Source organism: Strix aluco, chromosome 19, assembly GCF_031877795.1.
Source record: "Strix aluco isolate bStrAlu1 chromosome 19, bStrAlu1.hap1, whole genome shotgun sequence".
Classification (NCBI taxonomy): Eukaryota; Metazoa; Chordata; class Aves; order Strigiformes; family Strigidae; genus Strix; species Strix aluco.
In genome coordinates this window covers 15,402,226-15,420,589 of record NC_133949.1, presented here as the reverse complement: position 1 = coordinate 15,420,589, position 18,364 = coordinate 15,402,226, and the positions used below count along the sequence as shown (strand labels likewise).

Here is an 18,364-nt window from a genome sequence, read left to right as displayed (position 1 = left end):
TGAGTTTTAAAGCTGATCCCAAACTAATTAATAGGAATACAAACCTCTGAGTTATTGCTTCAGACCGCAGCTATCCCTACAGCAATTTTAACCTTTCAAAAGCAAGCATATCGCTATTACAAGGTGTGCTCGACCTTTTTTGGGTATTTTGAATATTATCCTGAAATTCTAAATAGGTATTTTGTAAAAAAGAATTTCTTGAGAGTAGATGATTTTGTATTTATCATGAACTGAATGACCAGCGTGTTTAAAACAACACAAGCTGGTGCTGTTGTGTTCACATCCATGCCCATCACTTCTATTTCAATTTGACTGCACTGTTGCCAAGCAACAAGTGCACGACTCCCACATTTGCCTGCCTACTCGCTGCTCCGCTATCGACTCATCTGTATTCCAGAAAAATACAAGGAAACCTAAATTTCAGTTGGCTTTATGGAAAGCAGTCTGACTCGGAAGCCCTCTTGCTTGCACCTACCACAGGCAAGGGTAGAGAGCATTCCCTACAGCTTGGGGCTGCCATCTTATTTTCATACCCATCTGCAGTTTTTTTGTACCCCAGCTTCCCTACCCTGTGCATGTATTTGGAAAACCCCACAACCCCATCTCCGCTTCCAGGCTTTTATCGACATGCTTAAGACTTTGAAGTCTGGGTAGCAAGTCATTCAGTATGGGGACTTGCAATTTGCCCCAAACAACTTCTCGAAAATGGTATTTTTTTATTCAGTGAACAGCAACTCTGTAGTCTCGTTATGGGTGAAACATTCTCAGAGCAATTAAAGTTGATTCCGTGTAGGTTTTTTGCATGCAACAGAATTTGGCATCCTGTATTGCGTTGTTCAGCAAAGACACGTGTAGTATTTCTTGTAGTTTCCACAACTCAAGGCGGCTTAGTTGTAGCACCTCATTTAGTGATCTCGGTCCTACCCTGCAAGCTAAACCGCTTTAAACTGTGTGGATGAAACCATATGAATGAGATAATTCTAGGAACTACCTAGCTCAGAACGTGTGGGTTGATTTATAGTCAGTCAGTACTTAGGAAATACATTGACCATCCAAAGAGAGTGGCAGGCAGTGACATTTTTTTAATACTGATCCTAGTTAGTGGAATTTATCAGTTCATGTCAGATTATTTAACCTGGGGAAAATATATGGAACTTGTGCAAGCAGGCAACTCTCTTGGAGTGCTGGTAGCCACTTCATGTAATGAGACACTGCTGCTGGCCGTTGAAGGTACCATGCACTCACTGCTTACGGTCTAGGGTGTCTAAACTTTGGCTTGGATAACTAGTTCTTGTCTACCTAAAATGTATATGAAATGTCAGTCTTTGATTTGGGGATTTTTTTAAGTTTTCTGTACTATTAAACATGGAGAGTCTTTTTTTGAGAGGGGGAAAGAGCTACCCTTTTCTAGTGGATAGACATATGCCTTAGGTGTTTGCAAGTTGTAAAGGGTAGAAAGGGGAAGGGTAGACCCTATGTTACTATTACCAGCTCATTAATAGACAATATTAGGGATACATCAGTATCAAAATAATACAATTTGATTTAACCATAATTATCCCCTGTAAGACATGAAGATTGAGCCAAATGTCTGCTTGAAATGGGTTTGTATAATAAAATATTATCTATTCATTGATATTACTATGCTTATTTTGAAAAGAAGCACTGTCACTAATTCAGTTCAATACAAACATAACTTTATTTTTACTTAAATGCCAATGAAATAACTATACAAACTCGTTGTGTAACATTTACTGTTAGAAACTAAAACACATTTCTGGTTATAGAAATACTGTTCACAATTGGAAAGTTGTGATTTCTCTGATACCAGTGGTTGTAAATGGTCTACAGCCCTCAGTGGCACCTAGGAGAAATAGGCAGAGGACTCCAGTCTCAGCAGTGAGGTTTTCTGGGTTTTGCAGCACCTTCATGCTACAATAACTGGAAATTAAATGGCCTGAAATGAATGGAAAACATTGGATAAAGATTTGTAATATTAAGTGAATAATACTTTTTCAGTGAACTTGTTCTTCAGTTTTCATTTCATGCTGTTTGCAAAACTTCATCTGTATTATACCTTTGCCACATAATTTATTTTCCTAGAGTGGACAGAACCATGCGTGCAACTATTTCTACTCGCTGATGGTGCAGATGTCAAGGAGAATAGCATTCATGCTCATCCTTATAAAGCAAGGACTTGGGCATGTTCAATGCCATGGACTGAATTAATTTTTTTTTAAGTGACAAGATTCAAGGATTGTTTCAATGACAGCTTGACAACTAATTCCTTAATTGATTTGTTATATAACTTGCATTAGAAATTGGCTGGTATTTCATTTTACTGATCAAAAAGTACTAATTTGATACATTCTGGCTGATTTGCAGTATTTTTTTAAAGCATAATATATTAACATTTCAGATTTTTGAATGTCACTTGAAATACAGTTAAGGAGTTCCATTTCATTAATTTGTGTAGATAACTCCTTGTTGTTGGAGAGTGTCACGGCATTGAACATCGTGTGTTTTCTTCTACTTTTATCTTTTTTTTTTTTTTTAATATGGAGAGTGAGAAATAACTTGCCTGCAATCTCTAAGTCAAGACAGAGCAAAAAGAGGTATCAGCCCCTACCGCTTTTCCCATGCTGAAGTTGGACCATGTTGCCTTCTCAGTTTACACCCTCTTAGTAGACATCATGGCATTGTCATATTTAATTCCTAAATTCAAAACTGTTGTTCTTCATATTTAAAATATCCTAATACATATGAAGCAAACATAGATATACATGCTAGTGATTTTTCTCAGAAACAGCTTCTGATTAGTGAAACAGCTAGGTTTAGTGCCTTTATTTTTTCCCTTCCTTTTGCATGTCGTCATAACTTACAAAGGATCTGTGCTGCTATATTACAAGAATTGCTCACTGGCAAGTCAAGCAAGACAATGCAGATATGATACAGGCCTTCTATTTTTTTTCCAGTTGTTTAATGACAAAATCATACATAAAATCAGTACTTAAAATTCTGATGGTTTATTCTGTGCAAGTAAAATTAAAAATTTAAATACAAAATAAGCACATTTTTAAAAACAAAATCATAGGTTAGTTTTACTCAATTAAGACATATTAAAATAAGTAGCAGCTTAGTATCAAGACATTAGTGTGCACTTCTTTAATAAGAACTGTTATTTTCTTTAGATCAGAGTCAGAACTTCGAATTTCTTGTATTTTGATTCATTATTTGACCTGGATGTCTTAACTCCAGCTATGTATCACAGGAATAAACTCAATAATTTTCACAAGATACAAGCCCTTAGCCAATAAACATTGCCACTGCATTAAGCATTACAGCATAAACCAAATATATCTCACAGATACTTGCTTTGGAGGGCACATGAGTATTCAAAATATTTGTAGTGGATTCCTCTTTCCTTAAGGTAGCGGTTGTGCTTTGAGGCATTTTGGAGTAGTTTGTTGGCATTCCACTGGTGATACTTAAAGTCATAGGAGTAGTGGATGATCCTGTTGAACGAGTCAGGCTTGAGTTCACTTCGGTTGAATCTTTGATGTAGATTGTGTGTGTGGCTGCTGCTTCTTGAGAACTAACCTTCCTAGTCCTCAGATCTTCGGGATAGAGGAGCAGTGGTCGGTCTGTGCTCGTAAACAGTACGGTTTGGCTTAAGGTCGCCAAGGTGGCAACTTCCTTAGCTTTAAATTGTTTATGCATTTTTGTCATTTTGGTCGACTCGGTTGCCACTGGAGAAGTAGCTTTGTCTGCTGCCTTCATCCCTTTAATCATGAGGCTGGAGTCTGGACCGGTGGGAGCCGCTGAAGTTGGCGTGGCGCTCATCCATAGCGCAGACTGATTAGCACAGGGAGCCCCTAGAACACTGGCAGCTGTTCCCTGCACCCATTTAAGCAAATAAGGGATATTTTGTTTATCGCTGCAGGACCAGGGGTTGTTATATAGTGTTACTACTTGCAGCTGAAAGAGCTGGTCAAAAGCTTTGTCGGGAATGTATGTGAACTTGTTGTTGTGCAGGTAGAGGCTTGTAAGGTGTTGTAGTCTCACCAGTGTTCCTGGAAGTATCTGGGACAAGAAGTTATTGGATAGATCCACCGTCTCTATGTTGTAGGGCATATTGGTTGGAACTGTCCAAAGTTTGTTGCTACTGAGATTGAGAAACTTGAGACTGCTCAGTGTGTTGTTGATCAGAACAGCTCTTTCCACCATGTTCCTGGAAACATCGAGCACTTTAAGATTCCACTGGTAAGCTGTGTCAAGTTTCTGAAGAACTTTAATGTTGTTGTTTATGGCATATAATTCCCATAAGGACTTGGGCAGATGAGCAGGAACATTTTTGAGCCAATTATTTGAAATATCAAGGGTCCTCAAATTGGTGAATCTCGTTAGCTGATGATCGAGATCTACAAACTGGTTAAAGGACAGATTTAAATAGGTAATGTTGTCTTGAAGTCCGTCTGGCAGTATAGTTAAGTTTCTGCCTGAACAGTCCACATTCCTGTCGTTTCCTGAGCATGTACAGTTAGAAGGACAGATACCCAAAACAGTGGGTATGAAAAACAGAAGGACCAGCAGACAGGTAGATGTATTCAGTATCTGGTATTCCATTGTTGCCTGAAAATAAATATACCAAAATGACACCCTTTAAATCCATGTAATATATTTTATTTCTTTTTAAGGGTTGTCTTTGCAACGTCCACTTGCAGGAGAAATTAAGTAAAAATATCAATAAACCCCTTTGTGGCATGGTCCTTTTTAGAATTGTTCAAGAGAGACTTTACAAAGCATCCCTTCATAGACTGTCATGTTGTCTGGCAGAATGAGACTTGTTTTTTCATCTCCCTTTCCCCCTCAAGCTCAAATGAGGGCTTTCTTCCGAAAATGCAAGTCTCTTCCAAATGTTATACAATGTCTGCTTCTTGTTTTTAGTGATTTCAAGCCTATATTATGTTTGGAATAATGTGTTCTTTTATACAGGATGAAAAAATGGCTGTCAACTGGATCTGCTTTACAAATCTCTGCAGTAATGTAGCAGTCCCCCCCATACATGCATGCTATTTGCTTAAGTAGAACTGGTTAAAATGCATCTAAAATTGTTAGGAATTTAGTTTGAAGCCCAAATTCCACGGTCATGCTAACATGCACATTGCTGTTTTTCTTCATCGTAGCGTTAATTACATTCTCAAAGCTGGTAACACATGTTTGAAAGCTGAATTAATGTTAGTAAGAAATCTCTGACACTGCAGCAAATTTCTGGTGCAAGCATCTGTCATCAACTAATAATTTCGTTCTTATTTCTGCCTCTAATTTTGTAGTCGGTTTTTGTGATGAAAAACAAAAAACACAAACTTACCGTAATCTCTTCTGCAATATCAGCACGTCATTTCTGTGAAAGATTTAAGCGTAGAGGTCGTCTTGTTCTAGAGAGTAGCTACAGTTGCTGTCTGTGGATTGTGCTTGCCTCTTCAGCTGCATCGTATTGCTGCGAGCTGGGGCTCTGCAACCACCTGATCTGCACTACATTGGAGGACTGCAGAGCTGTCGTTGGTGCTGACTCAAATTTATTGCAAAGCGAGCATACTCAATAAAATAGTTGGGTTTTATAATTTGAATCTGTTAACTTCTCCAGATCTATATTTTATGCTGTGTTAATGCCTCAGAGCGTTACATGTAAAATTGCCTACGTAAACAGTACTGAAGGAAATTTCTGTAGGCTGTTTTAGCTTAAGCTGTGATTCCATTTAAGTGTTCCTATTTAAAAAGTCGTGTTAAGTTAGTATTCTTTTTCACATTCGATTAACCTCTCCTCCTGTAATGTTAATTTAGGTTTCCTATCTTAAGCTTTTTAAGCTACACTGCCAGAATATCTTCATAATTTTAAAGTGTTCTGTTTTCTACTCCTCAGATCGGGCTATCACAGCATTGTCAGGTATAATATAGCTCAGCTTGTCAGATTTCACAGATTTCTGTAGGAAATCGTTATCTGAATTTCTCCAAGCGATATGATAAGAGTGGACATGGTTATAATGCTGTTCATTTTGACGTGGAGTAATGCAACAAGCCTTTAAAAAAAAATCTTTGCATGGTTGGAATGCTATTCTTTAGGCATACACAATCATAAAGCTTATATAAATGGTAAGAAAAAATTGTAGATATCTTTTCCTTTGTTCACTGTATGCACAGCAGCCTAGAATTGAATTTGCATAAGTTAAAACTTTTAATTTTCAGTGGTAATTTAAAGATTTTCAAGTTTATTGTTAAGTGTGTGCCAACATGTGGTCTGTGCAACACCCACAAATGTATTCCCTCCACAAGCAAACTCAAAACTACAAACTCTGTGCCGTTTTGCAGGGATGTCATGGAAAGCTAGCTTCAGCATCTAGTGGCTTCTTTCTATAAATCTAAACATTCAATGGAGGTTTAAAAAAAGAAAAAATTACCTCTGAGACCACCCTCCTAATTCCCGCCAAAAAGTTAACTTATCAAAATGCATGGTTTTAGACAGGACTGTGAGCTTTGCTTGTAGTCAGGGCCCAGACAGGAACATGTAAGACACTTGGACACCTTGAGTTTAAAGGAATCTGGCATTCATGCAACATTAATTTTTAAATTTTATAATAATAATATTGGGTACATTCTGAAAATACTGCTTCGGAGGAAGAGAGTAGTGAATGCGCAGAACTAATTCTGCTAATCATCTGCCTGGGTGTTCTGCAAACTGTTTCTATTTTAACCATAAAAATCAAAAGTATCCAGGTAAAAGAAAGCCTTTTTGTACTTGCTCTTCAAGTATTTTGAGCCATTTCAGCTTTTTAGTGACCACTATATTAACTCTTTACTCGCACTGTTCTCTGCTTTACCAAACAATAGTGTGAAGTGACTGGAGGTTTTACACCAGTAAACTTCTTGGCAATATTTGATCTAAAGGAAATCTCATTGCTGTTAGTAAAGAGCAACTGCTGGCTGTTAGGAGGATTTGTTTCAGATACCTGTAATCCATTGTTACCAAGCTGTTACCAAACTGTTACCCAGGCGTATGCAGAAAATGGGCCTTTGTATGAAAGACAACATGTATGTATGCATGTCGAGGCATTTGCACTGCTTTGGATTCAAAGCTTTGTATCTAAGCAAATTCTTGATTGTGCTTTAAGTGACCAAAACATCTTTGAATTAGGAAGCTTTATTAAAATTAACTTGTATTCATGCATTCACTTATACAGCCTAGTAGAACAAACAATTTTTAGAAGCCCTGAGTACCTCAAGCTGTACCATTTCTTGAAAGCTCCACGTCTGTGTATGCTGCATATGTGTAATACACTGGCACACAAAGGTGTGTGTACTCTGTTTTGTGTAGTCTTCAAAATGTGGAATCACTACTTACAGATAACTAGTGCGCATAACCCATATTGTATTTTGAAATTATTTGCTCCAGGCAGAAGCAAGTGGTTCCTTTTTATGAAAGCTGAAGTTAAGAAACACTGGGGAAATGCCTGTGCTGTGGTCCCACTGTTCCTGCCTGCGTCAGCTTCTCCTTTTTTCAGTTATTTGAAGAATACTTCATTTAAGAAAAATGTGAAGTATGCTGGCAGTCAATTTTGGCAGTCTACACAGGGTGTTCTGGCTGGGGCAGTGGTTCATGAATCTCTTGAATAAGTAACTCGGGTGGTGGGGGCAATTGCTCCTCTGTTTCCGAGTGGAATTCCTGGTTCTTGCCGAGATCTGAGCTGTGATCCTCGGTCGGTTCCCTGAGCCAGTCCGGTGGAGGTGGCAGATCTGGGCATTCGGGTGGAGCTGCTGGGTGAGGACAGGAGGCCCATGCGCAGGTTGCTGCTTCTGAGGTGGGAGCTGGAGATGCATCCGCGTGGGACGCTGCAGGACTGGCTGCAGAGCAGCCCTCGGCTGGCGGAGGCAACTGGCTCTTTTCATTACTGGTAGGGCAGTGGGATGGTTTCTCTGATGCAGTGGGATCATGCTGTAGGTTTATGTCTTGTTTCCATTTCCAGGGCAACATAAATAAAGTTGATGAACGTTTGGTAGCCTGGTTAGAGTCCATAAAGACATCTGGTACGTCTCCATCTGCAAATGGAGAACGGCCTGCCCAATTTGAATCAGCTAGAACTGGCCTCCTGCAGCATTTCCACAGAAGAATGATAATAATAGCCATTATCATACTAACCAAAATAATGCCAATTATCAGTGCTGCAATCCAGCTTCCATCGCTAGGTTCTGCATCTGCTTTGGGGAACTGAGATGGTGTTGTAACTGTCAGTGCTCTTCCAGATTTGTGTAAACTGGGTCCAGTTGCTTGCAATTGATATAGAGGAGCTTTGTCTTCTGTTGGACCCCTGATGCTGGTGTATGTATTTCTTTTATTCATGGAAATGCTTTGAGGTGTTGCTGTAGACAGTGATTTCCAGATTTCGCCATAGAGGAGGACCAGTATTACTTGGTTGCTGGCCATTTTCCTGCAGCCTTCCCTATAGCAGGGATGAAATAGAACATACTAACTTGAAAACTATTTGTTGTATTGCTGTGCTTTACTGACACCAGACAACTTTATGTTAATACTGTAGTAGTGAAAATAATTTAGACCCATGTTTAAAATTTCATGCCTGTTTCCATTTTCTAAATCAGCAGGTTTGTCACTGACTTCACAAACAAGCAGATTTTCAACATGATTGATCATTAAGTGACTTTTTTGAAGAGCATGTTTTATTATTACCTTTCTTCACCTTATCAGAAAAAGGCATCAGCAGAGAAGTCCTAACAGCGTTTAAAAATAATTATGTAAATAGTTATGGACCTGGAACAAAATATGAAACACTTGCAGCAGTATTGACAAACAGGATTGTCATAAGTAAAGAAAACTGTCTTGTTTTGATGGATATAAGCCAAGACCTGAGTAAAAGAAAAGGCTCTTTACAGTTCTCTTAAACTTTTGATTCCTGTTCTTGCCTCTCTTCAGCAGTTAAGGATAGAGCATAATAATTTTTAAAGTTTCCAAATACAGATGCTGTAATGGAACAGCATTCTCATGTTAAACTGTTTTTATAAATTCCTGCATGTGGAACACTTTTTGTAATGGAGAAGATTGTGTTAAGTTGTTAGAATGAAACAGATTTCTTTCTTTCCTGTACTGTTTAGAGTTCAGGTCTCTGAATGTCTCCATATGAAAAAAATGGTATAAAATACATCCACTACATAGCATTTTTCTATCTGACGTTACTTTCATGCAATTTGACCTAATTTATTAGTTACTATAATGCTAGTCATGTGAAGCCATTTCTGGGAAATCAATATGCATAACGCTTTGTGAGTTTACAGATATGCAAAATGAAATTTCAGATGCACCATTGTAAACACCTTTGAGCAGTGAACTAACGCTTCTTGAGAACGTTATGATCTAAACTCTAAAGTTTGTAACAGGCAAAAATGATCCAATTTAATTTTCTTCTGCTCCCCTCTTCAAAATATAGTCAGATAATACTTACCTGTGGAGTTCATGATAGTTCATAGAAGCACCATCAGACAACATGTGTTTGAAACCCAAGTACTTTTTAAGATACAGACATTCAACAAGAGCTTTGAATACACCCTGAAGTCGGGACACACACAGTGCTGTCCACAGTGCAGTTCTGTTTCAAACCGAATAGTACAAATATTAAGCCTTTCCATCTTGAAGTTGATTCTTACCTGCACATTTATCTTCTATCAAGCAAGCATTGTCTTACTTTTTCTGTTTGAAGCCTTAGGAAGACAGACTGTGTGCTGAAAGTCAAGCAGCTTAAAATGGCTCGTTTCATGTTGAAGGAGGTTTCTGCAGTTAAAGAGGAAGTTTACCAACACTTGCTGCAGGAAGTGTCAAGAGTGAGGAGATTACAAAGAGCCTTATCTCAGAGTTTGCATGCTTTATGAGCAAACTTTTCAGCTCTGTTGTCGTTACAAAAATCAAATTTTGTGGTTTTTGTTTGGTATGTGCCTATTATGTAGAAATTCATAAATACTTGTTTGCCTCTGTTAAAAATAGTTTTAGTTACTTCTGTGTGAGTCAAAAATTATGCAAGATTGGATTTGAATCTTACTGATTTAATTTCAGTGGTGGGTTTGGTGCATGGTCATGGTTATTAGTGGAAAAGCAACCTGAGGTTCATTACAGTGAGTCATAGAAAGCTATCTAATCACACAGTGCTGGCTTGCTTACACATCTTCATTTGTGTAGTTGTATTAAAAGGCAGATAACTACAGATTTCATCCTTCTGCTGCCCTCTACTCCATGTTATTTTTCTCTCTGGACAACTTTGGTACCTGCTGCCATCATTAATGGAGGGCTTTGCTCTCTGTGCAGCTGTTTTCCCTCTGTCCATACCATTTAATGTAACCCAAACTACTTTCTTTTGTCTCCTTGAGCATTTTTGCCTAGAAAGGCTGTCTGGCAAAAAGAAACCTGCACAAATATGTCATTGCAGCATTTTGCAAGTGTATTCTGCCAGTGCCAGTAGCTACTGCCAGATCCTTCTGCAGCTTCTTCATCTCCTCCTCTTCCTGTCATGCCTCTCTTCTGATCGCACTAGTTCTCTTTTTCAGATTCTCCCTGCTCCTGCAGCAAACACAAATCCTGATCCCGTACTCACATTGTAACTCAGTTTCTTGTCCAGTTTCTTCATCTCATCCCCATTCTCTTCAGCCCTCAGTCCCCACCTGTCTTTCGCCACAGTTCCCTCCTCACTGACAGTTCTTTTTCCTTCCTGTTTTTCCTTCCTTCCTTTCACTGATACAATCATGATTCTTTCCATTTTTGCCTGCTTTTTTCATGACACTGCTGGTTTACCCCTTTAACCTGCTGCCTACTAACACTGTGTTCCTGTATGCAGACTGGCTAACTCTCTTCCAGATTCATTCTCCCGTTTTAATTTCTGTTACCTTCCCAGCTGCGAGCAGTTTTACACCAGGTTAGATTCACACGTTTGCTATCTCAGATTCCTTTCTTTAGTACTTGCACAGCCTCTGCTGTTGCCTCCTGTTCTCATGGTCATTTTATGGAAGGAGAAGGTAACTGCAGTGCAGCATCCCCCAACCCTGCTCTTTAGCTCTCTTTCTGTCACCAGCGTGAGATGTTCTCAGTTATCTCTAAGTACTGGGTTGTCATCACTGATCTGTCACAGTTTGCCCTTATTCTTCTCCTGGCCTTTCTCCTCCTGTTTTAGAAATGCCTGACATAATCCCCTGGCCTCCCATTCTGTTTGTGTGTTGTGTTGCACCTCCTGCCTTTGAGCTCTTCTGCGTATGTGGTTTATGGCAGATTCATTGGAATTTGCCTCACAGTTGTTTTGGGGTTTTTTTCCCCATCTCAAATGAACTTATTTTCTAATGATTCCCAGTTCGGGACTAAGCTTGCAAACTCCTTCCAACTTTATTTTCCTCGCTACACAAACCACCTTTGACATGAGTGGTTGCATTTTTTTTGAGATCTTGTGCTCTCTTGGCTTCCATGATACTGTCTTCTTGCTTCTCTGTGACTTCTTTACTTGCCCTTTGAGCTAAGTTCGTGGGTGATGTAATGGAATATGAATTGGGGATTCAGTCTTATATCCTGATTCTTTCAAACTCATACAACTATCTCTTGTGTCAAAAACGTTTATTACAGATGCACAGGATGTTTAGAGCTTTGTCGTTAGGCAGTTTTAGCACTTGTGTAACCATGGTGCAACAGATCTCCTTTAACCCAAGAAGTAGCTTCTGAAAAGCTTCCTCATGTTTCCCTAAAATAACAAAGCTCTGCTATAGTGAGACCAGACACAGACATCTCCTCAGAAATACGGGAAAATCAGGTCTCTATGGGAATAAAGAAACTAAATGAAGAAATTTTTGGCATGTTCTATTTGGTTGTATTAGGACAAAGTGGAGTGTGTTTCTGTGATGCAAGAAATCACAGCTAGTCATCAGAGAAGACTTTTACTGACCATCAAATGTTATAGGAATATAATATTCCAAAATGCCTCGTGTAATATTTTTTGTAATATTTTTGACTTAGAGAAATGGTATCACATAAGTTATTTAAAAAGTGATGTTGTTAGTTTATTGGAGATAACAAATTGAAACAGTTCTCATATTCTAACATATAATACAAACTTCATATATTCATACACAAAGTCAAAACACAATAAATATGTTTCAAATCTCAATCTGGTTCAAAAGCAATTAAGCTGGTTTAGGAAGTTCTTGATGGAAAAACCTGAAAGGGCATTTTGAGAGGAAGTAGTTCCTGATTCAGTGATTGCATCAAAGTTGTGACTGAATTATGGTTTTCTTAAAAAAGCAACTTTTTCTAAAAAAAAATGTGTAGTGCCTTATGGCATGGTATATTTAGTAGACTAACAATCCTTTCTTTTTTTTTCCCCTAGTGATCTTTGAGAGTGGGCAGACTTCTGTCCTTTTGTTTTATCCCTTTCAGCTCCTATTGCCATGATTTCTGATCAAAGGAGTAAAATCAATCTTGACACTATTTATAGAAAGCTATTTAACACAGTTTTATTCCCTTCTAGATCTACAAGTTGCTACAGCATTCCCACTATCATAAAAGGAAAACCTAAGAGCTGAATTTAACTTTCCTGTGTTAAAATTCATGTTGTTACTTGAAAGCTAAGTTTTTGCCTTATATTAATGATGTAAAAAAGGCAAAAGATGAGTTTTTACCTGACTTGGAATTAAATCTCAACTACAAAATTGGTTAAAATGGGTTTGTGTGACTTTGGTTCTTTGTTTTCCTGTTCGTTATCTATTTCTTTAGTGAGTTTCTCAGTAGTTTCATCTTGACATTTCCTTTGCATTGCAGCATCTTTCCCTGATACTAAGTCTTGCATTACCAAGTCCATTCCAGGTGTCTCCTTGGGCATCCTCTGCCACGTGCCTGCTGCAGTTGGCCATAAACTGTTAGTCGCCAGAATATCACCATTGCTCCTGGGCCTACGTTTTCCTTGCTGATTTTTTTTGAGATACGACATTTTGTTTGCTATTACGACTGTTGACAGAAATAAGAAGGTGCAGATAAGCACAAGTACTGCTATTATAATGAAGCAAATCAGGATAAGAGACTTATTGTCTTCACATGTTTCTTTTGTTGTTGTACTCTTGGGTTTGCTGGTATTCCTGGGTCCTCCAGTAGCAGAAACAGCATTTCTGGCGGGGGAAGATGTTGAATTTTGGGTCATTATGGAGGACGAGGATTGCAGGGAAGTTGTCTGCCTTCCAAAAGTAGTCACGTTGCTGCTGAAATTGATGCTCAGAGGAGAACTTGTAGTGGCTTCTGTTATGTTCTGGCTTCCACTTAGGTTTTGGCTGGTAGGATTCCAGGTTTCATTTATAACCCTCAGATGACCGGTGTGGTTTGCACTTGTTTGCAAACACCAAGAAAAGATCATCACAACAGGGAAGGTGAAATGTGTTTTACCGTGTCTCTGTGTCTTCATCTTCCTATTTAGTCACCTGCAAAAATACAGATTATGGTACTAGTTTAGCGAATGCTAGTTCTTAGAGGTTTGAATCGTACTTCTGGGGAATAGTAGGCAGCGACCTTTTGATGAAAAAAATCTGTAACTTGACCTCATTTTTAGTGGGTGTAGGAGGACAAGTTCAAGTACTTCATGTTCTGAAAGAATAGGTTGTCTTGAACTTCTGACAGTTCGAGGTTTATAGGAAATATATGAAGATAAAGAACTGAAGCAAAAAGAGGAGAGTGTTTCCTGCTAACCGCTCTGTGATGTAGTGGCAGACTGTGGTAGCTCCTCCTCCTTAAAGCTGCCCATATTACAACTTCAAGTTCATCACTTCTGCTTTCACGCAGTGAGAGGAGAGACCCATGTAAAGCGTACACATTGCTGCTTCTTGCTTTCTGGTATTCCCCTGAATGTGGGAAATGTAACCATGCTTGTAAAGATGGTCAAGTGAAAAACTTTAATCTAAAATGTTCCTGTAAGTGACAGCAGTAACTTATTTTAATTGTTTGTATTTCTTAGCAAAGCTATCTGGAGTATTTCATAAATGCATAGGAATATCTTTGTTCTCTAATTTTTCTGCTTTATTGTACAAAAAGCTATTTATCACAAACGTACTTCTCAAATTTTTCTCACAAGCATGCTACAGATTGCAACATTTTCTTTAAAATGCATGACATAATTATGCAAATGATATTACCATTAGTATGATCTGTTTGACATTTGGGTAGTATTCAAATTTGTACCTCTAGAGTTTGTCTGGAGGGCTGGAAACTGGTCTTTAGGTCAGTCTGATACTAAGATAATAACCTCAAAAAGTGACAAATCAGACAAGCAGCAAACCACTTTCACTGCTGCTTCATCCAGTTTGCACGTGTGAGACACTTTCAGAGTTTAAGGCTTATTATCCCATCCAATGCCTCTCTTTCACCTGTCTCTAAGAGAACAAAACGTTTCCTTTAAATGGTACAGACTACATTTGGTTCAAATATCAATACTGTAGAGAACAACCAAAAGTAACAGTGCTATCCTTATAAATACATTTATTCTTAAAGCTATTACTTTAAAGGTAACAAAGCATATCTGTATGTTTGTAAGATTAGGGAATTTTGAAATATTCCAGACGATGTTTACTTTTATCACAGTCAAAAGTTAGAATGTCTGCCAAAGAACTTAATATATTCACTCCCAAAAATCAGGGGGGTAAACATGCCTATCTTGCCAAATCCAAGTGGCAGTACTTTGAATTGCTGAAGTCCTCTGGGAAGATGAAAGCAGTGATATGCCTGGTATGTAACCAGGGAGCAAACTATGGGTGTCTCTCCTTATATGACAACGGAGCTGCAGCAGATGTGTGTGTCTTTGACTTTGCAGTTCACACGTACCATAGAATTCGACTCCATTCTGAGATGAATCCTTATGGTTACGTTTGAACTAGAATCAGCTACAGTAATCAGGTAGAATTATTATCTTTATATGGTAAAGGTTGCCTTGTAGCATACTTTAAAAAGGAAAAAAGCAAAACCAGCAAAGCCCTTTTTTTTCCTTTTGAAACAAAACAACATTTCACATAAAATTTCTGCATGACATGCAGATCCGAGCTCCATTTGCCGGTACAGATACACTCAAAGGTTTAATGTTACTGTCTGAGAGTTGCAGCTCCCTTTCTGCTTACTCCCTCCAAGAGCACAGTAAGTCCAGTGTTAATTGTAGTGTTCTAGCCCAGATGTGCTTTTCTTAAAAATAAACAAACTGATGTTGTTAAGGGCTTCGCTTAAAATCATGAGAGCAAAGGAGCTGCTCATTAAAGAGCTGCTTTTTTCTTTTGAGTTGAGCCCTTTGTGCCTAGGTATTGCTAGGGTCTGCAATACTAGGAACAACAGAGCTAAGTAGTGACTGTCACTCTTCTTTGGAGTCTGATGGTGAATAATCTTTAACATCACTAAAAATACAGTTATATCAGCTGCCTACTGTATTTGAGTTACTTCAACTTCTTTAAAAATACTTTTGCATAAGATTTTCTACAAAATTTAAGAAACTTTGAAGTGAAACTTAAAATAGGGAAAGGAAAATGTGTACTTACCTTGCCAAGTTGTAGTAAAAAGAAATTTGGTGTTTCAGATATTTAGTCCTTTAACAATAAAATTTCTTTGTACATATATTTGCTCTTAGGACGCCAACGACCATTAACGTAAAGCAAGTAGATTTAGACAATGCTCGTATTTTTTAAGCAAATCTGTAACTGAAATTATATGTCGTTTAGTCTAAACGGAGAACTAAAACCACAGAGATGACACACTTCCTTTTGTAACAACTATACCATGACACGGTAGAGGGGGAAAAACACCAAGTTGCCCAAATTAGCTCTCAGAGCAACAGGAAGGAACACAGGGGAAAAAAGAGTATCTTCGGCAGACAAATATACTGTGCTCGTGCAATTTACCTCCTCAGTTATCCTACATTCAGGTGGTTTACCGCAGATCTTATCAAGAGCAGTGTCCCAACACTCAAAACTAGGTACATTCTTACAGGATTTCTTAGCTCTTCCCATAGCCTGTTGGTTTGCCTTGAAAGAGCTAATGCAAGGTTGAAACAGTGATAGGTATTTAAAAGTACCTTAGATGTTCACAAGCTGCTGTTGAGTTTGATTTTTAATTAAATCTTCCTAGTAGAATTTTGTCTGCTGTGCTACCTCTGGAGACTCAGTTTAGGCAGATGTGCTGTCCAGTCTCCTAAAATTCAGAGAATCGTTAAATGAGAACATAAGGCTCTTAATATTTATATATTATCTGAATGTTTTTCTGGAAGGAGTTCTTTTGAAGACAGATCCTCTGTACTGCTCAGAGGACTGACCATTCTTAGAAACACTCCACCAGGCATTACAGTGTGCTGCAGTATGTACCAAATGAAATGAGTTTGAGACCCTTTGAAAAAGTTGCTATGTGGATGCTTAATTAGTCTTAAGACTTCTGAAATAAATGGGGTTTTCCACATATAAAAACAGATATAACTTGAATCTCTAAGGAGGTTAAAAAGTTAGTTTGAGGGACTTCTATTTTTAAAGAAACTCTCCTTCAGCTGAAAGATCTCTTTTCACATAATCCAGTTTTGATCCAGTTGATGCACTGTTGCTCTGCAGCACAGATTTTATTTTTTTCTTTTAGCTGAATAAACCTCCTCTATGTCTGGAGGTTGCTTGACTGTGGTGGGTTGCGTGGCGCTTCAGGATGAAGTTGAGTTAAATCTCAAGTCAAGCTTCATCATACTGGGCACTGAAGTTGGTTGGAGTGAGAGCCATGACAGAATAGCAACAGATGCCTTTAGGCTGTAGCTGCCAGTCCGGTGTCGTTGCTTTGGAGCAGTGGTATTTCTAGAACTGTGTGAAAAATTAGTCTGGTTTAGTGTAATAGCAGTCTGGTTTAGTGTAATACACCACTCAGATGTTTATAATGTGGATCTAAAAATGCAAACCTAACAATGTCTGTCTCGTTTTCTTGCAGATTCAAGACTGGCCAGATCAACGGAGATTTGTTGATATACCACGTACTGCTAACTCTGAAGCCATACTATGCAAAGCCATATGAAATTGTAGTGGACCTCACACATGCTGGCCCCAGTAATCGCTTTAAAACAGACTTTCTTTCTAAATGGTTTGTAGTTTTTCCAGGCTTTGCTTATGAAAATGTCTCAGCAGTTTTTATTTATAACTGTAACTCTTGGGTCAGAGAATACACCAAATACCATGAAAGGCTCTTGACAGGTTTGAAAGGAAGCAAAAGGCTTATTTTCATAGACTCTCCAGGGAAGCTGGCAGAGCACATTGAACACGACCAGCAGAAACTCCCAGCAGCTACCTTGGCTTTGGAGGAGGACTTGAAAGTATTTCACAATGCTCTCAAACTGGCTCATAAAGACACCAAAGTTTCTATTAAAGTAAGTCCTTTTAGTGCTGTTCCTAGTGAACTATTAGATTTCTATAAGGATTTGAATATGACTTTACTGTCTCTTAGTTCTCCTCTCCTGTCTTGAGGAGAAATCACAACTTATTAGTATGCCTCTTTAGGAAGTATAAAATTTCATACATTTATCTTTATAAAATTAGAAGTGTCAGACTTGTCTCTTTGTATTGTTAACAATAGGTGCCGAACCATTTTTCTATTCTCTTTCCAAGGTTGGGTCAACAGCTGTGCAGGTGACATCAGCGGAACGAACAAGAGTCCTGGGACAAACAGTGTTTTTAAATGATATATACTACGCCTCTGAAATAGAGGAAATATGTCTTGTCGATGAGAACCAGTTTACCTTAACCATTGCCAACCAAGGCACGCCGCTCACCTTCATGCATCAGGAGTGCGAAGCCATTGTCAGGTCCATCATTCATATACGGACACGGTGGGAGCTGTCACAGCCAGACTCCATCCCCCAGCACACTAAAATTCGTCCTAAGGATGTCCCTGGAACACTACTGAACATTGCGCTGCTCAACCTGGGAAGCTCAGACCCCAGTTTGCGGTACAGATCTTTTCAATTAATGTCAACTTTGATCAAAAATGTGACTTGTTTTCCAAGGTTTTCTTAGCGTTAGCAGATCTTCCTTCAACGAAACAATTTTTCTTTCACCACAGCTCCATAAAATGTACTTTTTAGTATAAAGAAAGATTGGGTTTTCTATAGGAGGAGAAGGGCATATGTACAGTCAGAGTAACTGAAGGCAAGCAGGAAGCTTAATTTCTCTTTATAAGGAGAAATACTTCTGCTTTGCAATATATGTTTATTTGCTACTTTTGACTTTCCTGGTGTTGAACTCTTGTTTGACAAGGTGGGAGCTGTCGCTCTCAGAGCAGGCTGGTCTGAGG

The 18,364-nt window shown here is 38.5% G+C and overlaps 4 protein-coding genes across 12 annotated transcripts in view; 1 reads left to right on the top strand and 3 right to left on the bottom strand.

Moving 5' to 3' along the window:
• NF1 (neurofibromin 1) overlaps positions 1-18,364 on the top strand; it is a 102,343-nt gene that overhangs the window by 56,457 nt on the left and 27,522 nt on the right. For 8 of the 9 annotated variants that reach the window (XR_012625730.1, XM_074844999.1, XM_074845000.1 and 5 more), the window contains 2 exons: positions 17,009-17,441; positions 17,680-18,020. Coding sequence is in view for 8 of the 9 variants with exons in the window: in XM_074844999.1 (XP_074701100.1) it covers positions 17,009-17,441; positions 17,680-18,020 (774 nt within the window). In the remaining variant the exon portion in view is untranslated. Of the gene's footprint in view, positions 1-17,008; positions 17,442-17,679; positions 18,021-18,364 lie in introns of those variants that run through there. The other variant, XM_074845003.1, reaches the window with a different exon arrangement.
• On the bottom strand, positions 1,676-5,508 carry OMG (oligodendrocyte myelin glycoprotein). Its single transcript, XM_074845004.1, has 2 exons — positions 5,372-5,508; positions 1,676-4,632 (listed from the first exon to the last, which is right to left on the bottom strand). Exon 2 carries the CDS (start codon positions 4,624-4,626, stop codon positions 3,307-3,309), a length of 1,320 nt encoding a protein of 439 aa, XP_074701105.1. The 5' UTR covers positions 4,627-4,632; positions 5,372-5,508; the 3' UTR covers positions 1,676-3,306.
• EVI2B (ecotropic viral integration site 2B) lies at positions 1,676-9,887 on the bottom strand. The gene is made up of 3 exons (XM_074845005.1): positions 9,712-9,887; positions 5,372-8,495; positions 1,676-1,957 (listed from the first exon to the last, which is right to left on the bottom strand). The coding sequence occupies exons 1-2, from the start codon at positions 9,717-9,719 to the stop codon at positions 7,622-7,624; spliced, it is 882 nt and encodes a 293-aa protein (XP_074701106.1). The 5' UTR covers positions 9,720-9,887; the 3' UTR covers positions 1,676-1,957; positions 5,372-7,621.
• Positions 12,069-15,765, bottom strand: EVI2A (ecotropic viral integration site 2A). The gene is made up of 2 exons (XM_074845006.1): positions 15,592-15,765; positions 12,069-13,500 (listed from the first exon to the last, which is right to left on the bottom strand). Exon 2 carries the CDS (start codon positions 13,482-13,484, stop codon positions 12,723-12,725), a length of 762 nt encoding a protein of 253 aa, XP_074701107.1. The 5' UTR covers positions 13,485-13,500; positions 15,592-15,765; the 3' UTR covers positions 12,069-12,722.